General features: G+C 38.3%; 1 protein-coding gene across 4 annotated transcripts in view; it reads left to right on the forward strand.

Moving 5' to 3' along the window:
• LOC150108266 (atrial natriuretic peptide receptor 1-like) overlaps window positions 1-18,165 on the forward strand; it is a 352,590-nt gene that overhangs the window by 271,886 nt on the left and 62,539 nt on the right. For 3 of the 4 annotated variants that reach the window (XM_090415713.1, XM_090415715.1, XM_090415716.1), the window contains one exon: window positions 13,181-13,249. The exons of the other annotated variant lie outside the window; for it this stretch is intronic. In XM_090415713.1, coding sequence (XP_090271839.1) covers window positions 13,181-13,249 — 69 coding nt within the window. The remainder of the gene's footprint in view (window positions 1-13,180; window positions 13,250-18,165) is intronic. 4 annotated transcript variants of the gene reach the window in all.

The raw sequence follows: 18,165 nt of genomic DNA on the forward strand, positions 1-18,165 counted from the left end.
CATAACCAAAGTGGTCACTGCCTCCAATTGCAGAGCGTGGCCATGTGGTCTTGTTTTATTTATTTATTTTTTAGGGGGGGGGATGCCAAACATGGAATTTTCTGTCAAAAAAGGGTTTATGTTGAGTTATAAAGTTGGTAATTATGACAGACTTATGAGTCATGTTTGGAGCAGTGCAATGGCTTGAGAAACTACAAAAAATGTCAGTGGTGCATGGGAAGTAGTTGGGAATTGTTTGGGATAGAGCACATCAGACTGCATGCCAATGGTCGGGAGGATGGGTCAGGTTAGTAGTGAGTAGATGAGTGGTGATATAAAGCAAGAGCTGCAAAAAAAGAAAACACTTTGAGGGAAATGTGGAGAGAAGGGTGGTTGGCATGCTCATGAGCCGTGCAGGATGGAATTAGGAAGGGTGATTGGTTTGGTGAGGGGGGGGGAAATCAGATTATTGTGAGCTCACCAAGTGGGATCTCTGTCTAAGGGTGTATAGATATTGGAATCTTCAAGAAGAATTTTCATTTTTGTGTTATAATCCTCTGAGTTGACGACTGCTGTCACATTCCCTTTATTTGCCTTAATTATAACGATATTTTTGTCCGATTTTAGTTCTTTGAGGGCTGTCGATTCCATGTATGGTAAGTTTCTGGGTAGTACTTTGCTTTGTAATAGTACTGCTGTACTTTGTATGCGAATGAGATCCAATACATCTCCAGGTAGATTTCGTATTCCTTTCTCGATTTGAGCTAATATATCGATTTTCAGGATGTGGCCATATGATTTTCATCATATGGTCAGGAACGACAGAGGAACTCACTGCTTTTAAAGATTATCTTAATAATCTGACCAACAACATAAAATTCACTTTGGAACAGGAAGTACATAAAAAACTACCTTTCCTTAACATCCTAATAGAAATCAATGAAAGAGAAAACAGATTATCTTTCTCCATTTATAGAAAACCCACCAACACAGGAAGATTTCTTAATGCTGGCTCACACCACCACCCTATGCAAAAAATAGGTTTAATAAAAACCTTGAGGGATAGAGCTTACAATATTTCCAACACAGAAAAAAAAGTGGAATGAAGAATTACATTATTTAACACAGACCCTCGAAAAAAATGGTTTTGAACCCAGGACAATCAAGAAAATCCTCAACACACCTCCTAAAAGCATCTCACAAAAGCAATATTTCAAGAATTCAATTACGTTACCAAAAATCAAGAATGTTACAGACAAACTAGCCAAATTACTTTACAAACAGAACATCAAAGTAGCTTTTCTACTGCTAGAAAAAATATCTAGATTTCTACACCCCCCCAAAATCTCCACATCACCCATTAAAAACACCAGGTGTCTATAAAATTAACATCAGCATGGCCCACTTAAATGTCCGGGTGCTTACCAGCTGTGATGCAAATGCAGGTCAACTCACTATGGACAGTAAAGAAAAATCTATCAGGCAACACATTGAAAAACACATCTGAGATATTGAATACCAAAGAAGTGAGGCCTTGGCTTTGTCATCGCATGTACTCTCTTCAGCTGATGCACAAAATGCTTTGGCAATGAGACATCAAGTATTTTGGGCTAAATCTGACCTATTACACCATTTCTATGACATAACCAAGAGAAAAAATTGAGAATACTCAGAAATGGTATTGGATCCAAAACATAAAATATAAACCTAAGTATTGACTTGCTGGAATACATCCTGCCATGAGGGAGTAGTGGTAAAGGTGCTAGAAAAAATTACGAAGAAGAGAATTTAAGAATGTGTACAGGAATATGATACTCTATTAGAGGCAATATGGCTTTGTGAAGGGTTTATTTGTGAAGGGTTGCTCTATTATAAAAAATAAGAATTTACTTAGTTTTTATAATAGAGCAACAGCTGAGTTGGATAGATGGAATGGCTATGATGCTTCTGTTGGATTTCACAAAGGCATTTGACAGAATACCATATGGAACTCTGTTATGCAAATTAGAACAAATAGGGATGGATATGACACTGGGTATGTGGATAAGAGGATGGCTGATATAGAGATATCAAAAAGTGGTATATGGAGGAACAGTATCCAGTCAAAAGCAGATGACTAGTGGTGTGCCCCAGGACCAGTACTGTTTAATTTGTACATAAATGATATAGGAAATAATCTGAAAGGAAATACTCAGTTGTTTGCTGATGATACAAAATTGGGTAAAGTAAGAGTTAATCAAGGCGATGTGTTGAGCTTGTGGGGTGATTTAAATAGGTTGTCAATATAGGAAAACACTGATGGGCATCAATTTAATGTGGAAAAATGTCAAGTTATGCATTTTGGGATAAATACATTACAAGCTGTGTACCACATTGATGGAACTGTACTCCAGGAAATGATGGTATACAGTGAGAGTTGAAGTATAGAGAGCAGATATTGCTAAAGTTACCAAGATAGCTCATATTGAAGAACACATTAAAAAGTAGTGATAAGGGAGTTATTAAAGCCTTGATATGACCACATCTGGTGTCATAGTGAGTAGCCTGTGGAATGCATGCTATAAATATGAATTGAATGTATGGGGATTGCAGAAGTTGGTTGATAGGTGGAAAAAAGGGGGTATGATGAAACGTTTAAGTTAATTAAAGGGTTTTATAGTATTAATACAGAAGAAATGTTTTAGCATTTAGCTAGAGGAGGCAGAACAAGAGGTCATCCGTGGAAGTTGAGTAAAAGTGTAATTAGTAGGAGTTTGAGGACTAGATTTTCTTCTTGAGAGTTGTGAATGAATGCAATAGGCTTGTAGAGTCAGTTGTGACTGCTATGTCTATTAATGAGTTCAAGGAGAAGTATGATAGATTGTGTGGAGAGTTTTGGTCACCTGCAATGAGTCTTCGGAAACTGTGGAAGTGTCTGTACAGTAATAATAATAATTAGTCAAATGCTTATAAACAAATCCATAAATATACACCACATTCTCAACAATTCAATAATGCAAAATTAGAAATATTTTATAAACAACACTCTTGATAACTACACAGTAGTTGTCACTTATTATTATTATTCTTACCCCAAGACCTCATGAAGACAAAGACTCATCTGGGAGGTCCTTTTATCACACACGCATCTCATCATACCGAGCCTTAAACACACTCAAACTCCTTGCAGACACTACGCTCTCAGGCAAGACATTCCAATCATTCACAACTCTGCATGAAAAAAACCTGCCTCTCACTCCCCTACCCACACCCTCTTTATACAGTTTCCAGGGGTGACCTCTGGTTCTCCCCTTATCTCCCACTATTCTCTGTAGAACTTCTCCACCATTGATCTTATAACAACCTCTTACCAACTTGTAGGTCTCTATCATATCTCCCCTCTTCCTCCTCTCCACCAGACTCTGCAAATTACATCTACTCAATCTTTCCTCATACTCAACATTCCAGAGGTCAGAAACTACCTAAGTCAGTCGCCTTTGGACCCTTTCCAACATCTCTTCATCCTTCTGAAAACCCGGTGACCAAATCTGGGCATAATAGTCCATGTGTGGCCTAATCAAAGCCTTATACAACAGAACAAGAATCTCCTTACTTCTACACGTCACTTCCTCTGCATCATTCCCAGAAGCCTTTGTGTTGTCTTCACAATTTTGGCAATGTATCTCCTAAATTTTAGATCCTTATCCACTATCACCCCAAGATCTCTTATTTCCTCTACCTCCAACAATATATTCTCACCAAGCATAAATTCTGCATCCCATCTTTGTTTTCCAAATTTTAAAACCCTACATTTTGCAAACATTGAACTTACATTCCCATTTCCGTGCCCAATCACTCAATTTATTCAAGTCTTCTTGCAAGGCCACAACTTCTTCACTACTCTTTATGGTTCGTCCCAACTTTGCATCATCTGCAAACAACTGAATATCTCCATCCAAATCTTTGCCAATATCATTAATATACAAGTTAAATAGTAATGGCCTTAAAACAGACCCCTGAGGCACTCCACTAGTGACTTTCCTTTTCCTGGATATCGCACCCCCCATACATAACTTGTCGATACCTATCAGATAGCCAGTCTCCAATCCAATGCACTAATCTAATATCAAACCCCATCTGCTCTAGTTTGACTATCAATTTATCATGAGGTACTCTATCAAAAGCTTTTGCGAAATCCAAGTATATTACTGTGTATCCTTCTCCTCTGTCCAAGGAAGCAATCACTTTATTGTAATATGTAAGTAGATTACTAAAACATGACTTCCCTTTAGCAAATCCATGCTCTCCATCAAAGATTATACCATTGTTGTCTACCCAACTCTGGATGTTAGTTCTCACAAGCTTCTCCAACAACTTAACCACAACACCTGACACACAGATAGGCCTATAGTTTGATGTTTGAGTTCAATCACCTCCTTTATGAAGTGGCACAATCTTGCCCTCCTTCCACTACTTAGGAACTTGACCAAGTGCAAAACTGGTATTAAAAAATATGTCAAGGCAGGTGTCAACTCTCTGGCACTTTCCTTCAGAATACGCAGTGATATATTATCAAGTCCGACAGCCTTATTTACATCTAGTTTACTCAACTCCCCAAACACCTCTTGCTCACTTACAGTCAGTCTCTCCTCCCCATCAACAACTGCTCTCAATCTCTCCATGAAGTCACATTCACAAGATTGAAAGATGATCTTTATGAACTGCTCATTAAGTATCTCCACCACGCATTCTGCTACAGCTGTCTATATACCATTTTCTCCAATCAGTGTCATCCTTCCATAATCATTCTTTCTTTTGCTGGCTACATATCGAAAGAACTCCCTAGGATTCTTTTTGGCTTCATTAGCTAACTGCTGTTCATACCTCTCTTTAGCTAACCTCACCAACCAAGTCAACCTCCTTTCCTGGTCTTTGTAGACCTCATGAAATTGGTTATTTCCACTTCTCTTATGCTGCCTCCACAATGCCCTTTTTCTCTGTATCGCATGCTTAATCTCTTTATTCATCCATCTCACACCTACCTTATTTAACCTTCTCACCCTTGGAATACATTCAGACATTGCAATTAGTGCAACCATTTCATCTTCCTTGTTTCTTATACTTCTAGCATTGTTATACAAACACAACAGCTCATTTCTGGATCTACAGCTAGTTCCACTGATACCACTCACTCGATGTGATCTCTCCATGCTAGACTTGGGCCATTTCCCTTTCTGCTTCTTCATTTCAGAACCCTTTTCAACTCCAACTGTTTCCTCTTGATCCCACTTTCATTAGTTTTTACTGTTTGTCTGCTAGTTTTCGTGTTTACACCTGAAGAAATTGTATGTAATTAGGATGAAACATGTTTTAATTAAAATAATTGTTAATATCTTGTTTTAGTTTTCTGCTTTATAAAGTCTTACTTATTTATTATTTATTTTTATTTATATCAACCCACATACAATGCTGTAAAATATACAAAAATGAGTGCCTCTGCAGGCTGGTGATTAATAAAAAGGAACCAGTGCATATGTTTTTTTGGACAAGGTGTCTTCTTTTCTACTTCTTTTCTTTGGATCACTGTTCCAAAGAAAAGAGATAGAAAGAATAGACAGAATTAAAGAGTATACAGTATTGAAAGAATAGATAGAATTAAAGAGTATACAGAATTGAAGATGATGAAATTGGTTCCAATATGTCTGAAGCTGTAGAATTGAACAGATATTGACTACTATCCGCTTCTTTGTGTATATGCTTAAGGGAAAATTGAGGAATAATGGGAGTTAGATCAATGGATGGGTAAAAATACTATAGAAGAGGTATAAAGAAGGAGAGTAATGTATGAAAAAGTAACACTGGAATGTGTGTGTGTGTGTGTGTGTGTGTGTGTGTGTGTGTGTGTGTGTGTGTGTGTGTGAGAGAGAGAGAGAGAGAGAGAGAGAGAGAGAGAGAGAGGAAGTAGTCATCAGTGAACCAGACTGCTCTCTTTTGAATAGCATCAAGCATCTTTAGGGAGAATTTTGGTGCATTCCCAGATTTGAGAATGATATTTTAAAGTTGGCAGATTTAGGATTAATATATTATCAGAATACATGAAAAGTAATGTCTTGAACATAAAAGGATATTGTAAATAAAATAAGCTATAGGTGTGATGTGCTTATGCCAGGAAAGGCTAGAAGTGTAAGTCACCTCAAGAAGTGAGATCTTATCTTGTTAAGAATTTAATACTTTTAAAAGTAAGAGTAGGTGAAGTGTGATATTTCTTGCATGAAGTAAGACAGGACTGTTTTTGTAGTATTGAAATTAACAAGGTTATCCTCATCCCATTAAAACATGGCAAGTGAATAGAAGAAAAGAGTGAGGTAAATGTATAGAGCCCTGAGGCTCTAGCATTTTTTTTTTTTTAATATCTGGTCCACACACAAAAGGGCACAAGACCTATAGCACACTAGTGCCCTGTGTGGGCAAGAGGAATATAAGAAAGGAGTCTGTTCACATTTTGCTTGAGAGGCTGAAGGTTGTAATCTTTTGAGGAAGGCAGAGTGGGGGGAGACTGTTTCAAAGGACAGAAGTAGATGGAATAAAAGAGGAGGCAGTAAAGTTGGTTCAGTGAGTTTTAAGATGGACTGTAAAAGGGTGTTGGTTAGCAGTGGTTTTGGAAGAGAGGGGAGGATTAATAGTGGCCAATTCAACAGAGCACTGAGTCTATGAGAGAGAGGGATTGAAGTGAGTCTGTGAGAGAGGGATCATTAATTAGTCAGGTTGCCCTGTTCCGGATAGAATTGAGTAATCTTAGAGAGAATTTTGGTGCACCACCCCAAATATGGGTGCAATATTCCATAGCTGGGCAGATTTGAGCTTTGTACAGAGTTAGCAGCTGTGAAGGTGTGAAATAGTGTCTTGTGCAAAAAAGTACACCAAGTTTTTTTGCAGCTTCTGAAGCTATCATTTAAATATGGTTGTGCCAGGACTCAGAGATGCAAGTCAGTCCAAGAAGAGATGCAAGCTCTTTCTTGTGAGAGATCAGAACTGAGTTTTTGGCATTGAAGTTTACAAGGTTGTCCCTGCCCTTCTGGGGTATAGCCAGGAGTCTGAGTTCAGGTTTTTGGTCATGGTAAAGCTTGAGAATTCTAATAATTGAGCATTGACAGGTTTGTCGAATGAAAAGTAGAAATGGCGCATACTGTCATCAGCAAAGCTATAGATAGGTGTGGAAGTCAGTGGGAGCAGGTCATTTATATACAAGAGAAAGAGAGGGGGTTGCATTGGTGGGGAAATCTGAGGAGAGTAAGCTGTTCACCAAGACACTTAGTGAGTGATCAGTGAGAAAGTTGGCAATCCAGTTGCAGAGTGGGCAAGGCAGATGACAGGATGGTAGTTTAGTGAGTAGGCCCCTGTGACAAACCCAATCAAATGCCTTTGAAATGTTGAGGACAACCACATGAGTTTCTCCAAATTTCTCCATGGCTTGAGTCCATAGGTTGGTGGTGAAAGCAAGAAGATCAGCTGTAGAATGCAAATGGCAGAATCAATACTGCTGGTAACTGATTAGTTGGTATGTCTCTTTGATTATAAGAAAAATTTGGGGAACACCAAAAGCATTACGGTCATAAAACTAATAATAAAAATATGCATGGAGTTGCCTTTTATAACATGGAACTTATTTTAATCCGATACTTAGCTTGTTGGCTTTTGCAGATTTCAGCAATATCAGGTCTAATATGTGATATTGCTATCCTCATCTCTTTGTCTATATCAGTAAATCTTTCATGATTTTTAGTTTTTATATGAGTTAATAATAAATTTAGTTTAATCCTTTATCCCAGTGAGAGCAAACAAAGTTTGCGCTTGAAAATATCTTCAGGACTGAATATATAGTGTTGTACTATCTTACCTGGGTAAGTAGTACAACACCAGGCAACTCACAGCAAAGGTGGAGCAAGCTACCAACACTCCTGTCCCAGTATCTCCCATAATGCAAAACACATCTCCTTGTTGATATGTATACTGTTATATACTGTTATGCATTAAGGGATTGGCCACTACCCAGACTAGTTTCGACCTTTATTGAGGTCTCTTCAGCGGGAGCTAGGCCCAGAGTTGGAGATACCAGGCAGAAGCAGTAGCAAGGTCATCTTTACCTATAGGAGTTGCCAAAAGGTTTGCTACCTTTTTTTTATTAAATTACTCTGGATTTAGAGAAAGATGTTGAAAGTTTATTTTTCACTAGGTTAGACTATAATAAATTTAGTTTAATCCTTTATCCCAGTGAGAGCAAACAAAGTTTGCACCTGAAAATATCTTCAGGACTGAATATATAGTGTTGTACTATCTTACCTGGGTAAGTAGTACAACATCAGGCAACTCAACAGTAGTGAAAAATAAACTTTCAACATCTTTCTCTAAATCCAGAGTAATTTAATAAAAAAAGGTGGCAAGCCTTTTGGCAACTCCTATAGGTAAAGATGACCTTGCCACTGCTTCTGCCTGGTATCTCCAACTCTGGGCCTGGCTCCCACTGAAGAGACCTCAATAAAGGTCGAAACTAGTCTGGGTAGTGGCCAATCCCTTAATGCATACTTCACAGGATCATTTCTGTAGTATGATTAGCAGACTATGGACTATAACGAAAGTGTAGTATCTGTTCTTACAAGCTTAAGAGCTAAACATAGTATATCTGTGTTGCAAGGTTAATAACCAACACGGACCCCACCAGGCGTTCGCGGTATTAACTGACCAGCACAGATAGAATAAACCCCCAAACTGGGGCAATAATAAACACTCGGTGGTGGGAATAGTTAGCCCCCCCCCCCCCTAGCCAGCTATGGCCAATGTTTTGCCGCGCACACGGACTCTAGGCATCGAAACTGACGCCGATCTACGACCCCGACTTTTGGCTAAAGCCCTTATTGACTGCGTTGGTGTGGACCAGATTTTTGGATTCACTCCCTTCGGTGGCGGCAGATACCAAGTTGTAGTAAGGAGCGCTGAGACTAGAGACGAATTGCTCAAAGGCTTCCAATGTAATGGAAAGGAAATTATTCCGTTCATGGTGGGGAGCATTATCAAACTGCTCAAAATCCCCAGATTCCCCTTAGAATATATACAAAGTGACGAAAAGGTCATCCACGAGGTGTTCGGAAAATGGGGTGTTGTATGAAACATACAAGTCTTAAACGATGCAGACAACCCCCAATGGAAGTCGGGGGAAGTAAACATCTCACTCGAGATGAAAACACCGGTTCCAAACTTCGTCAGCATCGGGTCTGCTAGGGTAATGGCAAACTACCCTGGCATAAAGAAGCAATGCTTCTGATGTGGATCCTTCAACCATCTAGGAGTGAACTGCCCAAAACTGGCATGCAAAATCTGCCTAACAACGTCATTCACTGGACCAATGTCTCATGGCTTGCCTCAAATGCGGGTCCAAAGACCACAAAGTTAACACCTGCCCGTCAAGATCGCATGCAGAAAGGATGGGAGGTGTTATTATACCGGTCACCTCAGTAGAGAAGCCTACAGCTACTACAGAACAAGAGTCGGGAAATCGGTTTTTCCAACTCCAAATGATGCATACGGCAAAATAACGGCCGCAAAAGAGAAGGCAGCCGCCACAGAAACCATAGCCTTCACACCCAAGAAAGAGAAGAAACGAGAAATCCATGCAGAAGAAACAGCCAATAAACAAGCTGCCTCACATGATGAAATGGAGGCAAACAGTGCCCTCCCTCAAATGACCACTAAGCCCAGAGGAAAAGGAGATGAAAAAAATAAAACCAGCAGAAACAGAAGAATTAGAGACTCCTCATGCAAAAGCAGGGGAGACTCTAAAGCATCTAGTTAAAGGTATCCCTGGGATGGCAGAAAAATTTCAAGATGCAATGTTGAGAATAGGGGAACCTGAGCTTCTCCTCACAGGGAAGTATGGTCCCAACGTAGTTAGTGCAAAATGGGGTGACTTATTTGTTGAAGACATCAGCCAAATCACCCCTGAGCAAGTACAGGTAGCCATGGCCATAGATGAGGAGGCGGCATCAGCGTTCTTCATAGCTCTCCAAATTAGACATGGCCAAGGGAAGTGAGGTGACTAAAAGAATAATGACTGCCCATAAAAAGCGACAGTCACAATAACCATCATATGGTTTCCCGTCCACAGGTATACTGTTCTCTAGTTCCCACAGGTGGGGGAGGACCTGAGAACCTGAGCGGCGAAGGCCTACAGCGAGGCGGTGCAGCTCCTTGAGAGCTGCATCACTCAGGCCAGACCCCCCCCCCCCACCTTTCTATTTTGGTTTCCAGTCCTATCTATAGTTTGTTTTCTCTGTACTTCATGTTTTTGTTTTTGTTACATGTTTCCTTTTTAGGATTTTTCCTTTTTTTTCTAAAGTGAAAAATCCGTTTTAGAATCGCCCCTGGGGGGCAAACAGCTAAAACAGGTCAACTGAGGCCTCTTTCACCTACTCTACCACTATGTGCACTCTATCTTTATTTCCTCTCCTACTATCTGCTGACTCTCAGCCTATCTTACTCTACAGGCTGATGATAAAGATTTGTTGAACTCACAAATTATTATTAACAGTATACATATCCACAAGGAGATGTGTTTTGCATTATGGGAGATACTGGGATAGGAGTGTTGGTAGCTTGCTCCACCTTTGCTACGAGTTGCCTGGTGTTGTACTACTTACCCAGGTAAGATAGTACAACACTATATATTCAGTCCTGAAGATATTTTCAGGTGCAAACTTTGTTTGCTCTCACTGGGATAAAGGATTAAACTAAATTTATTATAGTCTAACCTAGTGAAAAATAAACTTTCAACAATATATGAGTTAATATTGAGAAACCGAGCTCACACAAATATGATGTTGAAAACTGTAACAAAATTTTCAGTGCTCTTGTGGAGAGAGAGAGCTGGGTATTCAAGTTGGACAAAAATTCAAAATTCTTCAAGAGATATTTAAAGAATTTCATTTTTAGAGCACGATCCGTTGACAAGATAACTAATTGTTGTTCTTCTTGTAATGAAAATTCACAAATCAATGTATTAACTGTGCCAAATGGATTTCGCATCCAGTCATAATTGTGTCTTTTTAAGGAAGGAAAGTAACTTGGAATCTTTTCTTCCAATATTGTTAATTGTTCTGTTATAACGGAAATAATTCCCTCGACATTTTTATTCAGAGTAGCTCAGAACTGTCTAATGCGACATCTTTCACCAGCGGAACACTTGTAACCAGTTCGCGGAACACAAGTGCTCCGAGGAACACCGATTAAGAACATCCATAATTTTTGAGAGAATAGAAGTGAGAGAATCATACAGTAGTTTGTTGGTTGAATTTTATCACCTTTCTTTGGAATGGGTTGGATGTGGACCTGTTTCCATGTTGTAGATGCCAGTTGAATAGGATAGATTGATAGGTGTTAGTACTGGGGCACAATTTTTTAACACAATAGGTGGGATACCATCAGAACCAGATGCCTTGTTTGTGTTCAGGTTTTTAAGGATTCTTCGGATTTCTTTTTGTTGGAAGACTGTGGGAAACATGAAGGGAGCTGTTCTTTGTGGAGTAGCAGGAACTTTGCCCAGGTCATCAATGCAGGAATTTGGAAGAGAAGAGTGATGCAAGTACGTTGGCCTTGTCTTTTAGTGAGGTGACTACAGTACCATCTAGATGTGAGAGTGGTGGAAACCTGGGTGGGCAGAAGTTGTGATCAATTGCCTTGGCAAGGGACCAGAAGAAGCAACTGCCATTTGTGTAGGAGGTGAGTCCGCAGCATTTGGCCCTTTTGAAGTCTGACTTGGACTTGGTGATTATTATTATTATTATTAAAACAAGACCTCATGGAGTCAAAGACTCATCTAGGAGGTCCTTTTATCTTACACACACATCTCATCATACCGTGTCTTAAACACATTCAAACTACTTGCAGACACCATGCTCTCAGGCATGGCATTCCAATCACTCACAACTCTACACGAAAAAAAAACCTGCCTCTCACTCCCTTACTCACACCCTCCTTATACAGTTTCCAGGGATGACCTCTGGTTCTCCCCTGATCTCCCACTATTCTCTGTAGAACTTCTCCACCATTGATCCTATAACAACCCCTTACCAACTTGTAGGTCTCTATCATATCTCCCCTCTTCCTTCTCTCCACGAGACTCTGCAAATTACATCTTTTCAATCTTTCCTCATACTCAACATTCCAGAGGTCAGAAACTACCGTAGTCATTTGCCTTTGGACCCTTTCCAACATCTCTTCATCCTTCTGAAAACCCGGTGACCAAATCTGGGCACAATAGTCCAAGTGTGGCCTAATCAAAGCCTTATACATTGGAACAAGTATCTCCCTACTTCTACATGTCAGTGTCCTCCGCATCATTCCCAGAAGTCTTTGTGTTGTCTTCACAATTTTGGCGATGTGTCCCCTAAATTTTAGATCCTTATCCACTATCACCCCCAGATCTCTTATTTCCTCTACTTCCAACAATATATTCTCACCAAGCATAAATTCTGCATCCCATCTTTGTTTTCCAAATTTTAAAACCTTACATTTTGCAACATTGTCCAACTTTCGTCCAACTTTCGCTATCATTCTTCTCACTTTTACTGTCATTCATCTTTCTTTGTTTCAGTACTTTCGGTCCAACATGCGTCGAACTTTCGCCATCATTTATTCTTTCGATTTTTTTTACTTGCGATTTCTGCATTACGCAAGTTCTACTTTCATTCGTTCTCTCAATTTCATTTCTTTCCACCTCACTTTCGTCCCTTTTAACATCCGTTACGGTTGTCAAATCGCTCTTTTTCTTTTTTCCTGATGATTCGTTTACAACTGTTGTGGGCTGCAGAGAGAGAGAGAGAGAGACAGAGCAGCTGGAGTTTTGGCCTTGAGTTAATTGTGGTAAGCAGAGGTTTTTTGTTTTTGCAGCATTGGCACATTTTTTGAGAACCAAGGCTTGGATGGTAGCTGAGAGTAAATTTTATCCTAAATCCTTTCATATATATGTCACATTTATTTCACTCTATGGAGGTGTGTGTGTGTATATATATATATTCCACAGCTCATAGGCCCTTGGGTAAGACTTGAATTAGTGGAATATAACCAGCCTTTTATTAAGACTGAGAAAGCAAATCAAGCTTTGATGAATATTATATATGTATATATAGATAGACAGATAGATATATGAAGGTACAATTTTTTTTTTCCCTAGGTAGTTGATTTCTTGAATGATCTTTATACTTGTTTTGATGCAATCATAAGTGACTTTGATGTTTATAAGGTAAGCAAACATTTAAAATAAGTACAGTCATCCCTCAACTTACGTCCGTTCAAAGATACGTTCATGATCCCATAAGGGAATAAATAACATTTTAGACTGTACTTTCAAACAGGATGCAAGCGAAAGTAAAAAGGTTTCTTTATGTTGAATTTTTTCTTGATAATTATTCATAAGACTATTACACTTTTTTTATAAAATCTTTATCAAATAGCTTTATTTTTATCCCCCTACATGTTTCGCCAATCCGTTTCTATTGGCATCCTCAGGGAATACAAATCAGTAAGCAAAAATGACCTAGTCTGTAACCTTCATTTTTGCTTACTGATTTGTATTCCCTGAGGATGCGAAACATGTAGGAGGATAAAAATAAAGCTACTTGATAAAGATTTTATAAAAAAAGTGTAATAGTCTTATAAAAAGGTTTCTATTTAGTAACAATGCAGCATGCACAGTGGCAACAGTGCATTCAGTTACAACCTCCCTTGGCAATCGGCATGCATCTTCACTAGTTCCTGTGTTGATTTTGTGTTCGATAAATAGGTTATTTGTGTATTTATCATTAAGTATTTTGTGATATTTTGTGCAATATGGCTCCCTTCACTCCCAATCAAAAAACATAGTGAAGAATCACAGATTCGTCACTAAGGTTTTCGTCACTAAAGTTTCAAGATCAAAAACCTAGTTTTTTCATCTTGAAACGAAGTTTGCAACTTATAAAGCAACATGAAGCTGATAAGCACATCAGTGTGATCACACATGACTTCAGATGGTCTTATTCTACAGTGACGACCATTTTGAAAAATAAGGATAAAATTGTAGAGGCTGTGAAAGGATCTGCTTCCATTAAGGCACTAAGTCTCTTCAACATTTTCAAGGGGAAAGCAGGACCTGATTATGACTACAAATTCAACGCTTCTTCCAGTTGGTTTTCATGAGATTCAAGCAGCGTTTTGCCCTGCATGATGTGAAAACATATGGTGAATCTGCAACTGCCAATGAGAAGGCTGCCAAGGAGTTTGTAGAGAAATTGGATAAAATTATTAAGGAGGAAAATTATTTGCCATAGCAAATATTTAATATGGATGAGACCTTGTTTTGGGAAAAATGCCTGAGTGAACATTCATCCACAAAAAGCTAAAATCTATGCCTGGTTTCAAAGCTCTTAAAGACCATATTACAATTCTGTTGGGGGGGGGGGGTAATGTGACTGGATATAAACTGAAACCATGTGATATGGCACAGTGAGAATCCACGAGCCTTCAAAAACATTAGGAAGCATACTGTTCCAGTTCATTATCGGAGCAATAAGAAGTCGCAAATGACTCAAAAATTGATTGAGGATGTCTTAATAAACTGTTATGCGAGTGAAATGGAAAGCTATTGTGAAAGAAAATGTAGAATTTAAAATTTTATTAATTCTAGATAATGCTCTAGGTCATCCACCTTACATCGGTGATCTTCACCACAAGATCAAGGTCATGTTTCTCCCTCCAAACACTACTTCTTTGATCCAACGATGCATCAGGATGTGTTTAAGGCTTATTATCTATGATCGATGCATACTGCAGTGTTTAAGGCTTATTATCTATGGAGAACTTTTTCACAAGACTCTCATGCAATTCTGGAAAGCATTCAACATTTATCATGCTATTAAAAATATTGCTGTGGTTTGGGATGAAGTGACTTCTCAATGTATGAATGGCATATGGAAAAAGACATTAAAAAGATTTGGACACATTTTGGAGGTTTGAAAAAAATGAAGATCTTTGTAAATTGAGTGAAGAAATAGTAGGCCTAGCAAACAATTTGAATCTCAATGTGAATGAGGAAGAAAAGGAAGAACAAGTAAAGGAAGAGGAAAAAGAGAAACAAAAAGAGGTAGTTTAACAATTCACAGTAAAGGATATTGCAGAAATGTTCTCTACAGTTAGCAATGTTCTCAAAATGGCTGAAGACATGGATCTCAATGTTGAACGCTACTTAGTAGTAGAAAGGAAAGTACATGATGCGTTTATTTGCTATAAACAAATTTATAGCAAATTTGATGAAATGAAGTACAGTAATGTGCTTTGCTTATTCCTGTACTTCATTTCATCATTTGAAATCATCATTTGAAACCTTCACATAGAAAAGGTAACGAAGATGTGATTGTGGAGGAAGATTTGGATGATTATTCTCCTGTTTTATAGTAGCAATAATGCACAGTACAGCTTTATAAGGTTTAAAAATTAAACTGACGGTATACTTATCACAGTTAAGTTCCTAACCCCTATAACTCTGTTGATTTAATGTATCGATTTATGTCCGACCGACTTATGTCCTGCCGGATGGTATGGAACCCCGATGTAATTCGAGGAATGACTGTATTTTAATTCTTTACTTCATGAATGACATTTACTATTTGTTTATTTTATTTTATTTATATGTATGTATTTTTTTAATTTGACTCCCATAAGAATTTTTTATTATATTTTTGTTAATTTTATATATATATATATATATATATATATATATATATATATTACTGTTATTATTATTAGACCTACAGGAAGTCAAGGACTTATTGAGGAAGGCAATACATTACAGTTGGCTGAGTGGTTAGCATATTGTATCTGCTCTACAGCCAAAAGGCTGCAGGTTTGAATCCCGCCGTGGGCATGGATGTTTGTAATTGTCTGTGGACATGCTAGTGGTGGCCGTAGATGGCATTGGTGTAGTTGTAGTTGGTGGAGACAAGAGAGCTGTAGAGTAGATGCCCTCCCTCGATGAGTCTTTGCACTCCCTGGAGGTGTCATGTCATAATAATAATAATAATAATTATTATTATTATTATTTAAATTAAGGGGATATTAAATCCCATATTGTTTTAAAACTGAATAAGAAACTCAAAGATCAAAGAGTTTCATGCCGAATATAGTAACTATAAAAGTATCGGCGACTACTAACGTCAGCTAAAGCACGTAGTCCAAGTACGTAGTACAAACTAGGGCAACTCGTAGCAAAGGTGGAGAAAGTTCTGATCGCTATTCTTAGTATTTTCCATAATGTAAAACCCATCTCCTAGGAGATGTACGATGTTATACATTATGGTGACATCATTACATCGCCTAGGAGATGGGTTTTACATTGTGGAAAATACTAAGAATAGCGATCAGAACTTTCTCCACCTTGCTACGCGTTGCCCTAGTTTGGACTACGTGCTTTAGCTGACGCTAGTAGTCGCCGATATGGCATGAAACTCTTTGATCTTTTATTCTGATCTTTGAGTTTCTTATTCGGTTTTAAAACAATGTGGGATTTAATATCCCCTTAATTTAAATAATGTTTTACATCGCTGATGTAAAACATTATTTACTGATGTACTGCCTCTCTTTCTTTTAAACTTATTCACACTAGATGCACTCACAACTTCAAGGGACAAACTGTTCTGCTCACTCACTGTTCTATGAGAGAAAAATCTAGCTTTTACTCTTTTCTTAACTGTGCACAACTTAACTTCCACCGATGTCTCCATGTTTTCTCACCACCTTCCCTCATTATCATTATTCATGATGATGAAAATGATGATAGGGAATTATATATAAAAATATTCACATAGCTCATGAATATATGAGCTACAAAAACTCATGGAGTTAAAGTCTATTAGATGAAAGCAAGCCGGGTTGCTCTGTTTGCCAAATAGTAAATGTCAGATGGTTCATGAGTGTCATCTTCAAAAAGAAATTTGCTTATGTACTGCCAAAACCATTTCATTTGTCTTCCTCTTCCTCTGTGTCCATTAGCTGGTCTGTTGAACACTTGAACGTAGGTGAAGGTGATGTCTGTGTTGGTATCCCAACCATCTCTGTTGATTTTTTGATTTGTTTCTATTAGGGGTCTTTGCTGGCTTTCTTCAAGAATGACAGTATTAGGAATGTGATCTTGTCATGTAATACAATCCTAGTATTGTGTAAAAGTGTGTTGTCCCAAAGCTATTGATGATATTAACTGCTTGGTGAATAGTGTTTTGAGATATTAGACTTTTTAGTGAGTTAGAGCATTGATGTAGGAACCAAGGAACTGAAAATCATTTTCTTTATCAAGAATGTGGTCATTTAGCCAAATTCTGTTCTTTAGGACTCTAGTTTTACTGCTATTGACCACCAACCTGATCAGTGCTGCCTTTTTACATAAATTATGTAAGCTGTTTTGGGAAGCCTGAATGTTAGTTAGTCAATACAACATTATCTGCAAAACAGAGCCTGATTATCTGCATTTGTCCCACTGAATCTTCAAGAGTTATTCCATATTCATTTTGGAATAACCCTCTCAAAAGTTTATAGATCTCTATCATATCACCCTTTATTTCTTCTGTCTACCATTGTTTGCAGTACGCATACTCTCAGTCTATCCTCATAATCTGCATTCCATTATTGTGATATCATTTTTGTAACTCTTCCTTGTAGCCTTTCCAAATCTTCTTTTTCTCTTTGGAACCCAAGAGATCAAATATGCACACAGTAGTACAGTTACGATCGTATCAAGGCCTTATAAAGAGGCACATATCCATATGCTTGTCAATGTTCATTTCAACATTACAATTATCCTCTGAGTTGCATTTGCAATCTTTGTTATGTGACCTTTGAAATTCAACTTTCTATCAAGAGGGTGCAGAGTGGTTTCTTTGCATGGAGGGTGGTTGAACCATGGAATGCATTGCCTGATGGAGTGGCGAGAGCGAGAACGGTCAATGAGTTTAAGGAGTGGTATGATAGACTTTGTGTTTCTTAGGGGGGGGGGGAACCTCCCCTTGATGAGTCTTGATAAACTTTGTGTTTCTTAGGAAGGACCTCCCACGATGAGTCTTTTGACTCTATGGAGGACTGAATAATAATAAAAACTCCAAGGTCTTTAGCCTTGTTAGCTACTCCAAGCAT

The sequence above is a fragment of the Typopeltis vanoorti genome, chromosome 3 (assembly GCF_054136105.1).
Source record: "Typopeltis vanoorti isolate ZY-2024b chromosome 3, IOZ_Tvanoo_1.0, whole genome shotgun sequence".
Classification (NCBI taxonomy): domain Eukaryota; kingdom Metazoa; phylum Arthropoda; class Arachnida; order Uropygi; family Thelyphonidae; genus Typopeltis; species Typopeltis vanoorti.